This window comes from Hemitrygon akajei, chromosome 11 (genome assembly GCF_048418815.1).
Source record: "Hemitrygon akajei chromosome 11, sHemAka1.3, whole genome shotgun sequence".
Taxonomy (NCBI): domain Eukaryota; kingdom Metazoa; phylum Chordata; class Chondrichthyes; order Myliobatiformes; family Dasyatidae; genus Hemitrygon; species Hemitrygon akajei.
Window position 1 is genome coordinate 8,243,348 of NC_133134.1, and position 17,233 is coordinate 8,260,580.

Sequence of the window (17,233 nt, forward strand, 5' to 3'; positions counted from 1 at the left end):
TAGGTTCATTAATTTGTTGTTTTACTGCAACAGTATGGTACAAAGACAAAAAATTGCTGTAAGTTGCAAAACAGAAAGGTAGTTATAGAGTCATGGAGCACTGCAGCACAGAGACAGGCTCTTCAGCCCATCTAGTCTGTGCTATGCTATTTGCCTAGTCCCATCGATCTGCACCCAGACCATAGTCCTCCATACCCTTCCATTTATCTATCCAAATTTTTCTTAAATGTCGAAATCAAACCCACATCTACCACTTGAGCTGGCAGTACAATCCACAGTCTAAGTGAAGAAGTCCCCTCCCTTATGTTTCCCTTTAACATTTCACCTTTCAACCTTAACCCATGACCTAATTCTAGTCTCACCCAACCTCAGTGGAAAAAACCTGCATGCATGCATGTATCCTATCTGTATTCCACATAATTTTGTATACCAAGTAGTGCAAAATAAAAGGGATGAAATGGATTGTTCAGAAAATTTGATCAAGGGGAAGAAGCTCCTTCGCTGTGGTTAGGAAGTCATTTCAAAAATAAAAACTTAGGCTGCAGCTTCATAATACAAATTGTTATTCCACATTTTATGACATTTTGCTTAATTAATTGAATCCACTTTTAAGAGCCGATGAAATCTTATATCAAAATCAGGTTTATTATTTCTGATTTGTACGACATGAAATGTCTTGTTTTATGGCAGCTGTACAGGGCAGTAACTTTTACTATAATTTACTGTTGGAAACCACTTTTTTAAAAAATACCGGTAATACTATTTATAAGATCTGTACTTTTTCACATTTATTGGCAGAAAGTGGTATAGCAGCTAAACTAATGGTTTATCACCTTTCTCATTTTTCATTGGCACAATATCAGCACATTACCCTTGTGATGTAATTGTTTTAATTATGTAGCCTATTAATTCAATCCTATCTGAAAATTTCTTTGTCTTATCTCTAAAAGTGAGGGATTTTCAGAAGTGCCTTCTTGGCTTCTTAGCTTCTTTATTCCTTCGTCTTACACCTCTTAGCGTCATTCCTCAGCTCGTTATTTAGTTTGCTTAATACTCTAAGATAAACTGAAATCTTAGAATTAAGACTGCTCATCATATTTGACTCCTGGAAAACCCTAAGGATCAGAAGTTGAAACAGAGATTCAACATTACAAAAATGTAGTGCAAAAAAAGAGAGAAATAGCTAATGTTCATGGGTTCACAGACTGTCCGAGAGGTAAAAACTGCTTCCAAATCATTTGGAGTGTGGGACTTCAGGCTCTTGTGCCAGCTAGCCAATGGTGGTAATAAGAAGAGGGCATATCCTGGATAGTCACGGTCTTTAGTGATCGATGCCACCTTCATGACCCGTTGCCTCTTGAAGATGTCCACAATGGTGGGGAGAGTTATACCCAAGATGGAGCTATAATACATAATTTCTAATATGTGTTATAAAGAGTCACTTCAGATTTAATGTAAGAATTAAGAATGGATTTTAAAAAATAATTTAGAGGAATGAAGCAGTGATGATATATTTTGCAGTTATTTTGATATTTATTAATAGCTATGCTTAACATGAACAAGGTCTATGTTGCTGTAGCTCTTCCAGTTTGTATAGCTCTTGACTGCATCAATTTGATTTTCAAATTCTGTTTAATGTTTTGGAAGGAGATGGAGTTATCTTTGTTCTGTACTCAGCTTAAACATAAGGAGTTATCTGACCCAAATGACCTACAGCATTCAGTCATGCTTGACTTTCTCTCAGGCTTGCATTTATATAATGCTCCTTGTGACCTCTTGTGTCCCAAGTGCTCTCTGCCAGCAGAGTGGTGCTAAAAGGTGGTCACCATTGTGACAGAGCAAACATGTGAACTGAATGTGCTGCAGCTTCTGATTTTGCCTGGGGCATAGTTATTCAGGCATGCAGCACCATTTTGTATATTGAGTTAGTATTGTGGGATTTTGGTTCTTTCTCTCCTTTGACTATCTTGCTGTTATAAAACTATTGAAAGGTTTCCTAGTACATTACAGTGAACTCTTGACAATGAAAAGATTAGTTTTATTTGTCACGTCTACAATAAACTTGGCTTTAACCTCTTACTGATGGGCCCCTTTGTCTTCCGGTCAAAATGAACTAACCTCTCTCTCTACCCTAACACCCTGAACACTGTTACAGAGTCAGAGAGGTGTCTAAAATTTATTTTTATTTGTCACACGTATATTGAAACATTGAGGCAATATAGTGAAATGTGTCATTGTGTCAGTGACCAACACAGTCCGAGGATATGCTTGGGGCTGCCCACAAGTGTCACCACATTTCTGAGGCCAACATGGCATGCCCACAACTCATTAACCCTAACCCTTTTTGGGATGTGGGAGGAAACCAGAGCAACCAAAGGAAACTGCTGCAGACGCAGTGTGAACGTACAAGCTCTTTACATATCGGCGGGAATTGAAGCTGGCAATGTAAAACATTATGCTAACCGCTACGCTACTGTGTTGCCCTAACATGCTTGACCTCACAATATACCTCATCATGGCCTTGCACCTTATTGTCTGCCTGCACTATACTTTCTGTGTAACTGTTGCACCTTATTCTGCTCTCTGTTATCGTTCTCTCTTGTACTGCCTCAGTGTAACGTAATGAATAGATCTGCATGGACAGTAGGCAAGGTTTTCACTGTACACAGGAATAATAAACTATTTTGACAATTGGTTAACCTTGGCTCCAGATTCCAAATGGGAGAGGATGGGGTGGCTGCACGGTTAGAAATGAGAAAGTTGTAAGTCTGGCAGGTGCAGAAGTTAATAGCGGAGGTGATGTTGAAACTCTTTTGATACAGAAAGGATAGCTCAAAGACCGAGGGGTTTGGCACAACATTTATACTTTTTTTTAGTGATACGGTGCGGAAGAGGCCCTTCCAGCCCACTGAGCTGTGCTGGCCAGCAACCCATAGCTTTAACCCTGGCCTAATCACAGGACAATATACAATGACCAATTAACTGGTACGTCTTTAGACTGTGGGAAGAAACTGGAGCACCCGGAGGAAATGCGTAAACCATGTAGACACGGGAAGAATATACAGTCTTTCTTACAGAGGACTCTGGAATTGAACTCTGAACTCCGTCTCTCCAAGCTGTAATAGCATTGAGCTAACCACTACACTACAGTGACACCCGGTTAAGGAGTCAGAAAGAGGGGAAGTTGCATTGTGCATTTAAACAAAATCTCCCCACCTCACCCTCCCAAAGCAGCACACGCAAAATGCTGGAGGAACTCAAGTAGATCAGTGGAAGGGAATAAACTGTCAAGGCTTTGGGCTGGGACCCTTCATCAGGACTGGAAAGGAAGGAGGAAGAATCCAAAATAAGAAGGTGAGGAGGAAGGGAGGGAGTACAGGCTGGCAAGTGGCAATTGAGACGAGGTGAGAGGAAGGGTGGGTGGGCAGTGGAAGGCGGATGAAGTAAGAAGCTGGGAAGTGGTAGGTGAGAGAGGTAAAGGACTGAAGACAAAGGAATTGAAAAAGAGAGTACAGTTGACTGTGGAAGAAAGTGACGGTGAGGGAGATGGTTAGGTGGGAGAAGAGAAAAGTTAAGAGGAGAAGCAAACTGGGAATGGAAAAAGAGTGGAAGGGAAGAAATTACCAAAAGTTAGAGAAATCGATGTGGATGCCATCAGGTCTGAGGCTACCCAGGCAAAATGCTGGAGGGACTCAACAGGTCTTGAGGCATCTGTGGAGAGGATCTCTGAAAACTGTTGAGGGTGGATGTCAATTGAACGTTTAAAAATAAAAGGAATTGGTGTGTTAATGTCAGAGAAGGGTTGTGGAATAAAGCATGGCAGACTGAGATGAGACGCAAATCAACAGCTGATCAAGTGGAATTGAGGAATATTGCTGAGAATATGAATGCTGCTGGTCTTTTGTCACTGCATCGTTTTCTCTGCAAGTTGAACTTCAAAAGGAGTTACTGGTTCCTTTTCATACAAAGGGTTTTTTAATTTAGTAAAACAGTAAGATTAGAAGCTGTAACTGAATAGAGTTTGTCCATAGCACACTCTGGGAAATGTTCTACTTTTCACATTTCCATTCATTTCAGTGGGACCCACTGCAGCAGATACAAAACGCAGACCAGGTAGGGAACAAATGAGTTTGTAAGAGAATATAAAAGCGACTTTGAATTTGAGCTCATGCAAGTGTTTGTGTAAACCCTCAGAAATCACTCTGCCTGCCAAGTAAAACCTGGCTGCACCTTAAACTGATTCCATGTGTGAAACTATTCCTCTCTCTGCGAGTATATTTATAAGATCAAGATATTCTGTGTCTAGTGCACTTGCCAATGGAGCCTTTAAATGAGCTGGTTAAATTTGCAAATTTCTGAATTCAGGGTTCATTAGCATGTGGTTAAGTTAATGTAATTTAATTAAGGGTACTGTTAATTCAGGGTACAGTAGCTCAGTGAAATTAGTATCTGGGCACATCTGGCTGCTTGTCTGGTGATGTGTTCAAATTCCCCCCCCCAGAGCATCTGGGAACTTAAATTCACTTTAAGTTAGTCAGAAATAACTAATTTGCGTGTGTAATGGTAATAGAGCTAAGGGGCTGTTGTTAAAAACTAATCTAGCTTACTCATACACTGTACATGTAACTGTGACTGTGGCTGACTTTGAAGTGATCTCTGAGCATGCTATTCAGTTCAAGATTATTTGGGATTGAGCTGTAAAGAGACTTTGTCAGAGACATTATTATCCTATCAATGAATACAACACTGTACAGGCCCTTCCGGCCCAACGAACCCATGCTGCCCAATTACACCCACGTGACCAATTAACCCACTAACCGGAACATCTTCGGAATGTGGGAGAAAACAGAGCTCCCGGGGAAACCTGCACAGTCATTGGGAGAACATACAAAACGGGATTGAACCCGAGTCGCTGCCTTAGAACCACTACAGCACAGAAAACAGGCCATTTGGCCCTTCTAGTCCGTGCCGAAACTTCATTCCGTTAGTCCCATTGACCTGCAACCAGTCCATAACCCTCCAGACCTCTCCCATCCACGTATCTATCCAATTTATTCTTAAAACTTAGGAGTGAGCCCGCATTTACCACGCCAGATGGCAGCTCGTTCCACGCTCCCACCACTCTCTGAGTGAAGAAGTTCCCCCTAATGTTCTCCCTAAACCTTTCCCCTTTCACCCTAAAGCCATGTCCTCTCGTATTTATGCCATTGTAAAGCAACGCGCTAATTGCTAGGCTGCCTCATGAGCGTCGCAAAAAAGGTATTTTTTCTGTAAAGCTGTTATTTTTACTTTGAAGATTTTCTTCAATCTTTGTTTAAACTAGAGAGAATCAGATTTCTAAATGGTGTAGGGTCTTGGCTCAAAACGTGACTGTTTATTCCCCTCCATAGGTGCTGCCTGACCTGCTAAGTTTCTTCAGCATTGTGTGTGTTACTCAAGATTTCCAGCATCTTCAGAATCCAGATTATGAATTGCTCCTGAAATTCCTGTTCAGTTTTGAGAGGGAATGCGACCCATGCCATTGCTAATGAATGTGTTAAAGTCATTGAGTGCTCAAAGACCAATTCAGGTTCTTTAAAAGTTCAATATTCCAGAGCACTTAAAAATTTCAAATTTGAAATTGATGGATTATTTTTAGAACATAGAATGCTGGAAACACTCAGCTGGTGAGGCAGCATCTGTAGAGGGAGAAAGAGTTAGTGTTTCAGCTTGATAATCTTTCATCAAAACTGCAGAATGATTAAAAGGAATAAGCTTTTACATGCAGGGAAAATGGGAGAAAGGAGGAGAGAATACTTTGTGGAATTCCTTGCCACAGGCGGCTATGGAGGCCAGTTCATTGGGTATATTAAAAGGGGGTATTGATAGGTTCTTGATTAGTAAGGATGTCAAAGGTTACGAGGAGAAGGCAGGAGAATGGATTGAGAGAGAAAATGAATCAGTCATGATGGAATGGCAGAGTGGATTCAATGGGCCAAATGCCTAATTCTGCTCCTATATTTTATGGACTGAAATTATTATACTAATATTATCAAGTGGCAGGCAGTTCATTCTGTGCCCAAGTCAGTAAGAGAATTGCAATAAAATACTCATCTTTCATGTGTAAATGTGCACCAACTGCTCTCAATCACTACTGAAATATTTCAAAATGATTTGATCCAGGATTTTTAGTTGAAGTGTGAGCAAATGGGACTAAATGGGCCAAAAGGCCTATTACCTGTTTCAGTGCTGTGTGACTCTCTATAATATTGAGTCTATATCACCAATATATGAGCTCATTTAATGACATTTTCACCTGTCAACACTTGTCTCTGTGACTTGACTTCAAATTTGAATGTAATGTACAGTTTTAATTCTCTCTGTCCCCTTAAGCTATTGTGGCGGCCTATGAGAACAGCTCTCAGCATGACCCCAACTCCAACAACGCCATGCTAGGAGTCCACGCTTCCGCCTCTGCCATAATCCAGTATGGCAAGATCGCCCGTAAGCAAGGCCTGGTGAATGTGGCCCTCGACATCCTCAGCCGCATCCACACCATTCCCACTGTGCCCATCGTGGACTGCTTCCAGAAGATCCGGCAGCAAGTCAAGTGCTACCTCCAGCAGGCGGGCGTCATGGGCAAGAACGAATGCATGCAGGTGGGTAGTCATTGCTTATAGTGGCATCTTGCCTCCACGTACAGCAGGAGAGACCAACCAGCAGTCAAATGTTTCTGATATTTAATCATGAGTTCCATCAGAATGACATTTGTTATCACTGAACAGAGATCAGGAGCAATTTCTTGAGTCAGTGGATGGTGAATCTGTGAAATTCATTGGCACAGACAGTCATAGAGGCAAAGTCATTGGGCATTTGTAAAGTGGAAGGTGACAAGTTTTTGATTATTAAGGGTGTCAAGGTTATGGGGAGAAGGCAGGAGAACGGGGTTGAGAGGAATAATGAAATAACCATGTTGGAATGGGGAAGCAGATTCGGTGGGCCCAATAGTCTAATTCTGTTCTTATGGTCTCAGCCGAAAACCGTGACAGTTTATTCTCCACTATAGATGCTGCCTGACCTGCTGGATCCCAGCAGCATTTTGCGTGTGTGTTGCTATGGATTTCCAGCATCCCTAGTGTTTAGGATATGTCTCTCTTCTCCATGTGTGTTGGTGGTGATAAGACTCTCTTTCAGTCAGAAATGTGTCTGATGGAAGTCAGACAGACTCACCAGCAGGGTTTAGAGGGTGGGCTGTGGATACTTAAAACAGAAGTTAATAAGTTCTCGATTAGTAAGGGCGTCAAAGGTTATGAGGAGAATAGAATTGAGAGGGATAATAAATTAGCCATGATGGTGCAGCAGAGCAGATTCGATGGGCTGATTGGTCTATTTCTGCTTCTGTTTCTTAAGGACTTACACGTTGTGAAGTTTTGTAGCAGCAGTATGATGACAAAAACTACTATCAATTATAAAGTCGATAAATAGCACAAATAAAGGAATAACAAGGTGGGGTTTGTGGGCTCTAGAATTCTGATAGTGGAGGGAAAGAAGCTGTTTCTGAATCATCGAGTGTGGGTCTTCAGGCTCCTGTACCATGTCCCTGATGATAATAGCAAGAAGAGGGCATATCCCAGAGAGTGAGGGTGATGTATACCGCCTTCTTGAGACACCACCTCTTGATGTTGCCCTCGATGTGCACCTGATGGAGCCGGCTGAGTTTACAGCCCTCTGCAGCTTCTTGCAATCCTGGGCATTGGAGCTTCCATACCAGACTGTGAAGCAACCAGTCAGAATCTGTAGGGATCTGCGTGAGACTTGTAATATGTGAGAATACAGACTGACTGGATACAGGCTACCTGAGTTAAGGGTCCACTTTGGACTCCTTGATTTTTGTCTCTGGTGGACTCGTGACCTAACAGAGGGTCATCCGGTTGTGACAACCATAGGTGAGAAGTGAAGAAAAGTTTTCAGTTGGGTCCTCAATTAAAATAGTGTGTATTGGTAGATATGATTTGAAAGAAGTGGCCTCCATTTGTGTGTTTGGGTTTAACTTAAGGGAAATGGAAACATTTATAAACACTTGTGTCAGAACACAGCAAAATCAATAATTGGTGAGTATAGTTGATTTTATGGTTTGTTACAAATGGTCAGGTAAACACCTGCCTTCAGAATCTAGTTGACGTACGGCCACTAATTTAACTGCCCAGCTGGGCAGTGAGAACATTTGGTTTAGAGCTTTACGAATAGGTTCATTCAGGGGTGGTAGTAGAGGCAGATACATAAGGGACATGCAAAAACCCCTTAGATAGGGACATGGATGATAGAAAGATAGAGGGGTATGTGGGAGAGAATGATTAGATTGATCTTGGAAAAAATTAAAAGATTGGGGACCGAAGAGTCTGTACTGAGCAGTAGTGTTCTGTGTTCAATATCAATCGCTCAGTGTTCGACTTTCTTCTCTGCAGGGTTTGGAAGTCATTGAATCGACAAACCTGAAGTACTTCACCAAGGAGATGACAGCTGAATTCTACGCTTTGAAGGGAATGTTTCTTGCTCAGATTAACAAGTATGTAGAAAATCTGCCACCACTTAATTTCTGTTGTTAAAAGAAAGAATGCCACTGTTTGCAGTGTGTGCATTTGTTTGCGTGTCTGTGTGCCTGTTTTTGTGTATGTGTGTATTTGTACGCCTGTGTATATGTGTATAGCAGCATAGAGGTATTGGAAGTTTTCTAATTTGTTCTATTTAATTTAAATGCATAAATTTTTACTCAGTTAAATGATAGTTTGGCTTTTTTATACCTTTTTTAACTATTTCCATGAAACTTTGGCTAATTGGGGTAGCTGCTCAATTGGGCCCAAAGTGTACTAATATGTCCCAATTAAATTTAAGTATAAATAAATACATGGTATTTTACATATTATTTATATATATATATGTTAGATACTTTCTAAGGCACATACATAAAAGCAGCACTCACAAGAAAAGCATAAATCAGACACAAGTTTTTACAAGAATGATGGCAAAGGCTAAAACAATGCAAAGTGGTCGTAGTATTGCTGAACTGTGGTGATAAGGGTTTTGCTGGTTGGTTCAAGAGCTGAAGGGACATAGCTGTTCTTGAACTTGGTGGTGTGGGACTGTGGGTTTCTGTACCTCCTGTCTGATGGTCACTGTGAGAAGATGGTGTGACAGTTGACGATGGATATTGCTTTCCTGAGGCAGCGCTTCAAGGTTACCATGAAGGTTCTTGTCTCATTCACTATTTGACCTGACTTTGTGATTTGGAGAGAAAGGTTGGTGGGCCAGTGGTTTAAGGGACAGGGTTTACTTGTATCCTATTCACTGGGGTGGCATGGTACCCTAGCAGGTAGCACAGCGTTGTACAACACTGTCTGTAATATTGGGGTTTAATTCCCACTGCTGTTTACAGGGAGTTTGCATGATCTCCCCATGACCTTGTGAGTTAGCTCCAGGTGTTCCAAAACCATACATACTTAGTGAATTGTGAACATGTTATGTCGACAGCAGAAGCACGGTAAGACTTGTGGATTGCATGTTCTGATGTACCTGAGACAAGTAAATCTAATGTTTAAACTTAGCTGGGGGACAAGAAAGTGCTTCATATCCTTCCATATTCGAATAAGGAGGGAATATGAGCTACCAACGCTCTAATTCCTTTCCCGACCCCCCCCCCCCCCCACCCCACCTCCACCCAAGTGCTAATATTCCACCTTCAGTTTATGGAGCAAGTAAGTTTTGGGCCCCTTATTTAAGAAAGGATGTGCTGGCATTGGTGAGGGTCCAGAGGAGGATCATGAGAATTATTCTAAAAATGAAAGGACTAACATAAGAGGAGCATTTGATGGCTCCTGGAGTTTAGAAGAACAAGGGGGTATCTCACTGAAACCTATCGAATATTGGAAGGCCTCAGCTGAGTGGATGTAGAAATGGTGTTTCCTATAGTGGAGGAGACTAGGACCAGAGGGTACAGCCTCAGAATAGAAGGATATCCCTTTAGAATAGCTGAGGAGGAGTTTCTTCAGCCAGAGAGTGGTGAATCTGTGGAATTTGTTGCCATAGATACTGTTGTGGCCAATTCATTGAGTATATTTAAAGTGGAGGTTGATAGGTTCTTGATTAGTCAGGGTGCCAGAGGTTACGGGGAGAAGGTGGGAGAATGGGGTGAGAAAGATAATAAATCAGCCATGATGAAATGGTGGAACTGATGGGCTGCATGGTCTAATTCTACCCCTATGTCTTACCGTCTTAATGGAGTGCTACCTCAGCAGGATAAGTCAATGCAGCCTTTCTTTCTCCACCCTCTCCTATTCCCCAGTGTGAAGCCTTGCATCTATAACTCTGCTTCATCTTCTGCGCTCCAGCTGGGAGCTGACAATACTCGCCCAACTGAAGCGAGTGCACTTTGATGACCAGCTCAATTTCCTCGCCTTGCCTAGGAGTTGATGTGTGTGATGTTCCAAGCCTGCAATGTACATCCCTGCCTCTCTCTGCCCCGTATGTGTGGATAATTATACATTGTCAGGGAGAAATCACAATGTGCCCCCGTTCTTCATTGATACTTCATTTCTTGTGTTTCTCTCCTGCACACATCTCCTTCCACCCCTTTATGCAGCATAATTCTTTGAGTAAACACATTTACTTTTAATTTCGGCAATCTAAAGGCAGTCTTTAACCATTACACAAGGCTGTTAGCGCTAGAAATCTGAAACAGTGACGTTAAGACAGTAATGCACTGCCTGGGGTGGTGGTAGAGGCAGAAATATTAGGGACCTTTAAGAGATGTTTAGATAGGCACGTGAATGTGAGGAAAATGGAAGGATATGGACATTGTGTGGGCAGTGGAAATTAGCCATTTGATTACTAATTTAATTGATTCTGTACAAAATAGTGGTTTGAAAAGCCTGTCACTGTGCTGTACTGTTCTATGTTCTACAACATTGAATCGGGAAATCACACAGGCTCCATCATTCAACTAGATTGTTGGATGTATTCATTGGATAACCCAGTAAATGTCATCACATCACACAGCAAGGGAACAGGCCTTTGAGTTTCCCCCACGGATCCATTTTAAATCCTTTTCCTCTCATCTTAGACCTGTACCTCTAGTTTTAGACTCCCTGACATAGGGGATAAAGCTCCACTCAGGTAGCTTTTAAATCTTTTTCATCTCATGTGAACCCTACGTCATCTGGTTTTAGATTCTCTAGGCCGGAGGGGAAGAGTTAACAACTTCTGTATCTTATCTGCCCCTTCCCGAGCTATGTGAGGAGAATTAAAAGTCAAAGATTTTTCATTCTAGTTCTGATTTGGGGTGGAGCTGAAACGTTAGTTCTCTTTCTCTGCTGCCTCACCTGCTGAGCTTCACTGACATGTTACTGTTTAAACTTGCCTTTGTGCAAGATAATCACGGGATATTTTTCTGTCTGCAGCACACTCGCAAACCACATTGCTCAGCGGTTCACAGTCCTCAGCTTCATGCTGTATTGTTTTCCCCCTTCCTTGCCCATTTAGATGTTTCTGGTCTCATCTGCCCCTTTTCCCCACTGTCTGCCTCATGCACACAAGCTGGCTTCAAACTGTGATCAGAATCGGGTTTTTACCACTGACGTATGGCATGAAACTTGTTCTATGGCAGCAGTACCGTGCAAGACATTATATATGTAATTTAATAATAAATTTACTTCGAATTTTTCACTTTTTAAAATATTTCTTATTGTACACGATATGTCACCATATACCATCTTGAGATTCGTTTTCTTGTGGGCATTCACAGTAGATAGGAAGAAACACAATAGAATCAGTGAAAACTGCAACACAGAAATGGATAAACAATCGATGTGCAAAATAAGACAAACTGCAAGTGCAGAAGAAACAGATAAAAATAAATCAATATGTAATAAGTAATATTGAGAATATGAGTTATAGAGGTGAGTGATAGGTAGTGCAAAACAGAGTAACAATATAGAGTTAGTGTTCATGGACCATTCAGAAATCTGATGGTGAGGAGAAGAAACTGCTCCTATAATTTCAAGTGTATGTCTTCAGCTCCTGTGCCCCCTCTCTGTGAGAAGAGGGCACATCCTGGTGGTGGGGGTCCTTAATGATGGGTGATGCCTTCTTGAGGTATCGCCATTTGAAGATGTCCTCGATGGTGGGGAGGCTAGTGCCGACGATGGAGCTAGCTGGGTCTACAATGCTCTGCAGCTTTATTCAACCCTGTGCAGTGGCCTCTCCATACCAACAGTATGCTCAGATCCTTGAACTCCTTCTGTGGTATACAGTCACTAGGGAGCACGATTCATCTGTCAATCTTCTGGATACCCCGTCCCCTTGCTTTGATTCGAAACGGCAGTCTTGTAAAGCTGGGGCCTGTTTTCTGTGGCGGTGGACGTCCATGGTGCTGCATTACTGAATACGCAACCAGCCTCATAGACATCAGGACAATATACACCTCATCTGTCGTCAAAGGCAAAAGCACTAAATATTAAGTAAAGACACAAGACTGGAAATCTTGAACAACACACACACACAAAACACTGGAGGAACTCGACAGGTCAGGCAGCATCTGTGGAGGAGAACACACTGTTTTTCACTCCATCTCGGTACATATGACAATAACACTAGAAGCAATTGTATTGTAATATCCCAAAGGCACATGTAATGGTTGAAACAACTTTGGTATAGGAAACAGACGGTCAGATCCTTGAACTCCTTCTGTTCGATCAGCTTCTGGTAAATCTGCAACCGAACAATATCCCTGGCATTTCCTCACATCCTGACTCATCCAAGGATTGTAATCTATAAAAGAGTCATTATAGAGAACCTTCACATGTTTTCACCACATGCAGTCCATTCTGCCCAATAGTGCTCCTACTGTTACCCCTCAGCCTCCTTTGTGGACGGTACAAGTCCAGCCCTATCCAAATTCTCCCCATAATAAAGTCCTCCAACCTAGTCAACATCCTTGTGAATCTTCTCTGCACACTCTGAAGCAGTTGCATTCTCCCAAATTAGAAAGTTTCGGTACAGGCTGACTAGAGGCGGTGAGGTCCAGGCCCCACAGTGTATCGAAGTGACTGAACCCGATATTTGGATGACGATTTAGGTGCCGGGCCAGATTGAAAAGTTCAGGGTGGCGGGGCCCGAGGCAAAGGACAGGCCAGTTCAGCTTGTGATGTTTACTCAGTTCTGTACCGAACTAAGGGTCTGTGGACGGACTCTTTGTGGACACTGTTTGCTTACTTTTATTGTTTGCATGATTTGTTTGTTTTCACTCTGCACATTGGGTGTTTGACGTTTTTTTAAATGGGCTCTTTTGGGTTTCTTTGTTTTGTGGCTGCCTGTAAGGAAACAGATCTCAAGGTTGTATTTTATATATCTAATGTGCACAAGTTGGAGCTCATGGTTTTCCTTTCGCCGATCCTCCCTCGTTCTCCCCAGCCTTTGTCGGATCATGGCCCCGCTCCGGGTCGAGTCCTATGACCTCTTCTCTCCAGCGTCTTCTTCTTTCATCTCCCACTGAACCAAAGACCCTGCTCACACACAACACAAAAATCACACTCCCTTCATTGGATGGCTCACATTCCAAAGCACCGGTTATCTCTAACCATAACCCAAACACTGCTTCTACAGAAAGACACTTACGTTGGCAGTGGAACCTTTCCCAGGGTGTTGCATGTACATACTTTGATAATAAATGTACTTCGAACTTTGAAGGGTTTCTGTTGAAACCCATGGATGCAGCCTGATCTGCTGAATTACTCTAATGTTTTGTATGTGTTGCTCTGGATTTCCAGTATTAGTAGTATCTCTCGTGTAGATTCTCCCTATAGCATTAGCATGCAGAATTGCACACATTATTCCAAGTCCTTTGAAAAAGTAGCTAATCTGGCCCTTTGTGCTTTCTCAAGAGCTATTGTCCAGTGCATGTAGAACTTAGATCAGCTCAAGGGTCAACTCTGTCTACCAGATAAATTTACATGGATTTAAAAATTTGCTGTGGTGTGTTGGTCAGGGTGCAACATGTAACAAAAAAGCATTCAACAATTATAAAGAATTATATAAAGATGAAGTTAGAGGGTGAAGTATGGATATGGAATAAAATGTGCATGACTACATAGATACCAGCATGTATTTAAAATGTAAACAACATTATGGAAAGTGTTTACTGTACTGTGTAGTGATGTGGGTAATAGATAGAGGGGGTTGGGGAGGTAGCTAGGATGGTTGATCAGATTAATTGCCTGGGGGAGGAAACTTTTAAGATGGCGTGAAGATTTTGTTTTAATAGCCCTGTACTGGAAAAGGCAGTCTGCAGGGTGGGTAGTGGCCACAATGATTTTTTTCTTACCTGCTTTTCTGTCTTGGACACATACAAGTCCTGCAGTGATGGTCAACTGCAGCCAATTACCTTTTCTGCGGACCTGACAGTTTGTAGTTTTCATTTTTATTGCCAGATGTTTAGTGAGTAAACGTTGATGAAGAGCCTCAGTTCATCTCAGCAGCTTGGAATTCCATCCTTGGATTTTGCCTGTGCTTATTTTCACTTTTGCTCTGTTCACACAGGTCTGAGGAAGCAAATAAAGCGTTTTCCGCAGCCGTTCAGATGCACGATGTGCTGGTAAAAGCCTGGGCAATGTGGGGTGACTACCTGGAGAACCTCTTTGTCAAAGAAAGGCAGCTTCACCTTGGTGTGTCGGCCATCACCTGCTACCTGCATGCCTGCCGACACCAGAATGAGAGCAAATCGAGGAAGTACCTGGCTAAGGTGAGGACAACATCCACTGAAATACTGGAGAACAGACCATAAACCAAACTCACATAAACCAGTGAGTTAGATCATACATTGAATATAGATCACTACAGCACATCATAGGCCCTGTAGCCTGCAATCTTGTGCCGACCTTTCAATGTTCTTTAAGATCAATCTAACACTTCTCTCCCACATAGCATTGCAGTTTTCTATCATCTATTTGCCTATTCAAGAGCTTTTTCAGATGTCCCTAATGTATCTGCCTTTACCACCACCTCTGGCAGCACATTCCACATACCCAACACTCTGTTTAAAAGAAAAGCTTACTTCTGACATTCCTTCCCTTATACTTTCCTCTAATCACTTTAAGATTATGCTCCCTAGTATTACCTGTTTCTGCCCTGAGGAAAAAGTACTCTGGCTGTCCACTTGATCTATGTCTTTTACAATCTCCTACGCTTGTATCAAGTTGCCCCTCATTTTCCTTTGCTCTAAAGAGAGAAGCCCGAGCTTGCTCAGCCTTTCTTCATAATACATACTCTCTAATCCAAGCATATCCTAGTTCACATCTTTGCATCCACTCCAAAGTTTCTATAATGAGGCGACCTGAACTAAATACAATATTCAGTAAAGCCCTCCCCACTGTTGAGCACATCTATATGGAATATTGTTGTGGGAAAGCAGCATCGATCATCGGGGACCCACGCCACCTAGGTCATTCTTTCTTCACACTACTACCATCAGGAAAAAGGTACGAGAGCCTCAGGATTCACTCCACCAGGTTCAGGGACAGTTACTACCCCTCAACCATCAAGCTCTTGAACCAAAGGGGTTAACTTCACTCCACTGAACTGTTCCTACAACCAATGATCTCATTTTTAATGACTCTTCATCTCATGTTTTCAATTGTTATTGCTTATTTATTCATTGTTATTACCTTCTTTTGTATTTGCACAGTTTGTGGTCGTTTGCACACTGGCGTCTGCCCTGTTGGTGCAGTCTTTCATTCATTCTATTATGTTTATTGGATTTATTGAGTATACCTACAAGAAAATGAATCTCAGGGTTGTATATGGTGACATATGAGTACTTTGATAACAAATTTGTTCCAAGTGTGGTCTAACCAGGATTTTATAGAGCTGCAACATTACCACTTGGCTCTTGAGCTCAATCTCCTGGCTAATTAAGACCAATACTTCATGTGCCTTCTTAAGCACCCTATCAACTTGCATGGCAGTTTTGGGATAGAGTAGGCAGATGTACAGATTAAATTGGCAGAGATGTGATGGACCAAAGGGCCTGAATTACATTCCTTTATGGCAATCCCCATGTTTTCTATCCTTACCTAAAAATCAACCTTGAATAAATTCATTGGTTGAATATCCACTTCTTCGTGGCACAGAGAATTCCAAAGGTTCTCTGCCCTCAAGAAATTTCTCCTCCTCATTGTACTTCTTCCTGAGACCACATCCTGAGTTCTGTACTCTCCAACAAAGAGAAACTACAGCCACCCTCCTACTCCATTCCAGAATTGTATTTATTTTTGGTACGTGAACACAAACACCCAAGAAAGTCAAAGCCTATTGAAAGTGGTGGATACAGTCCAGTCGAGTACAGGCAAAGCTCTCCAAATCATTGAGTACATTTACAAGGACCACTACCATGAGAAAGCAACATCCATCATCAAAGGCCCCCACCACCCATAATACCGTGCCCTCTTCTCACTAGTATCTTGGGCAGGAGGTAAAGGTGCTTAAGGTCCCAGTCCACTAGGAACAGTTATTATCCTCAGGCTCCTAACTGGTATGGATAACCTCAATTCTGAACTGATTCTACAACCTACAGACTCAAATTAAAGGATTCTTTACAACTCATGTTCTCAGTATTATTCTTTTTATTTGCATAATTTGTCTTATTTTGCACAATGGTTGTTTATAGTTTTTTTTCGTAAGTGCTATTGTATTTCTTTATTATCCTGTGAAAGCCCACAAGAAAATGAATCTCAAGATAGTATATGGTAACATATAAGTACTTTGATAATAATTGTACTTTGGCTTTGAAGATGCTCCTGATTTACTTCTAAATCTTTTGTGCCCTCATTTCCCAGGTCCTTTGGCTCCTGAGTTTTGACGATGAGAAGAACACGCTGGCAGATGCTGTGGACAAGTACTGCATTGGGGTGCCTCCTGTCCAGTGGCTTGCCTGGATTCCTCAGCTCCTGACTTGCCTGGTTGGCTCGGAGGGCAAACTTCTCCTCAACCTCATCAGCCAGGTACATTCAGGTTCAGTTTCCACACACACACACAGCCCCGAGGGTGAAATAAAATTCCTTGCTAGCATGAGACTCGCAGAGTAAACATCACACGTGGTCATAGTAAATATAGCAATAAATGCAGCAACCAAGACAAAACAGCAGAATGGTGCAAAGTATAATAGATCAAACTGAATTAGCCACATGCTCACTGTTTTAGGAACAGC

At 42.0% G+C, this 17,233-nt stretch overlaps 1 protein-coding gene across 1 annotated transcript in view; it reads left to right on the top strand.

Annotated features, from left to right (window-relative positions):
* trrap (transformation/transcription domain-associated protein) overlaps positions 1–17,233 on the top strand; it is a 305,269-nt gene that overhangs the window by 226,137 nt on the left and 61,899 nt on the right. The window contains exons 59-63 of the mRNA XM_073060184.1: positions 4,078–4,113; positions 6,373–6,638; positions 8,445–8,545; positions 14,569–14,770; positions 16,863–17,027. Coding sequence (XP_072916285.1) covers positions 4,078–4,113; positions 6,373–6,638; positions 8,445–8,545; positions 14,569–14,770; positions 16,863–17,027 — 770 coding nt within the window. The remainder of the gene's footprint in view (positions 1–4,077; positions 4,114–6,372; positions 6,639–8,444; positions 8,546–14,568; positions 14,771–16,862; positions 17,028–17,233) is intronic.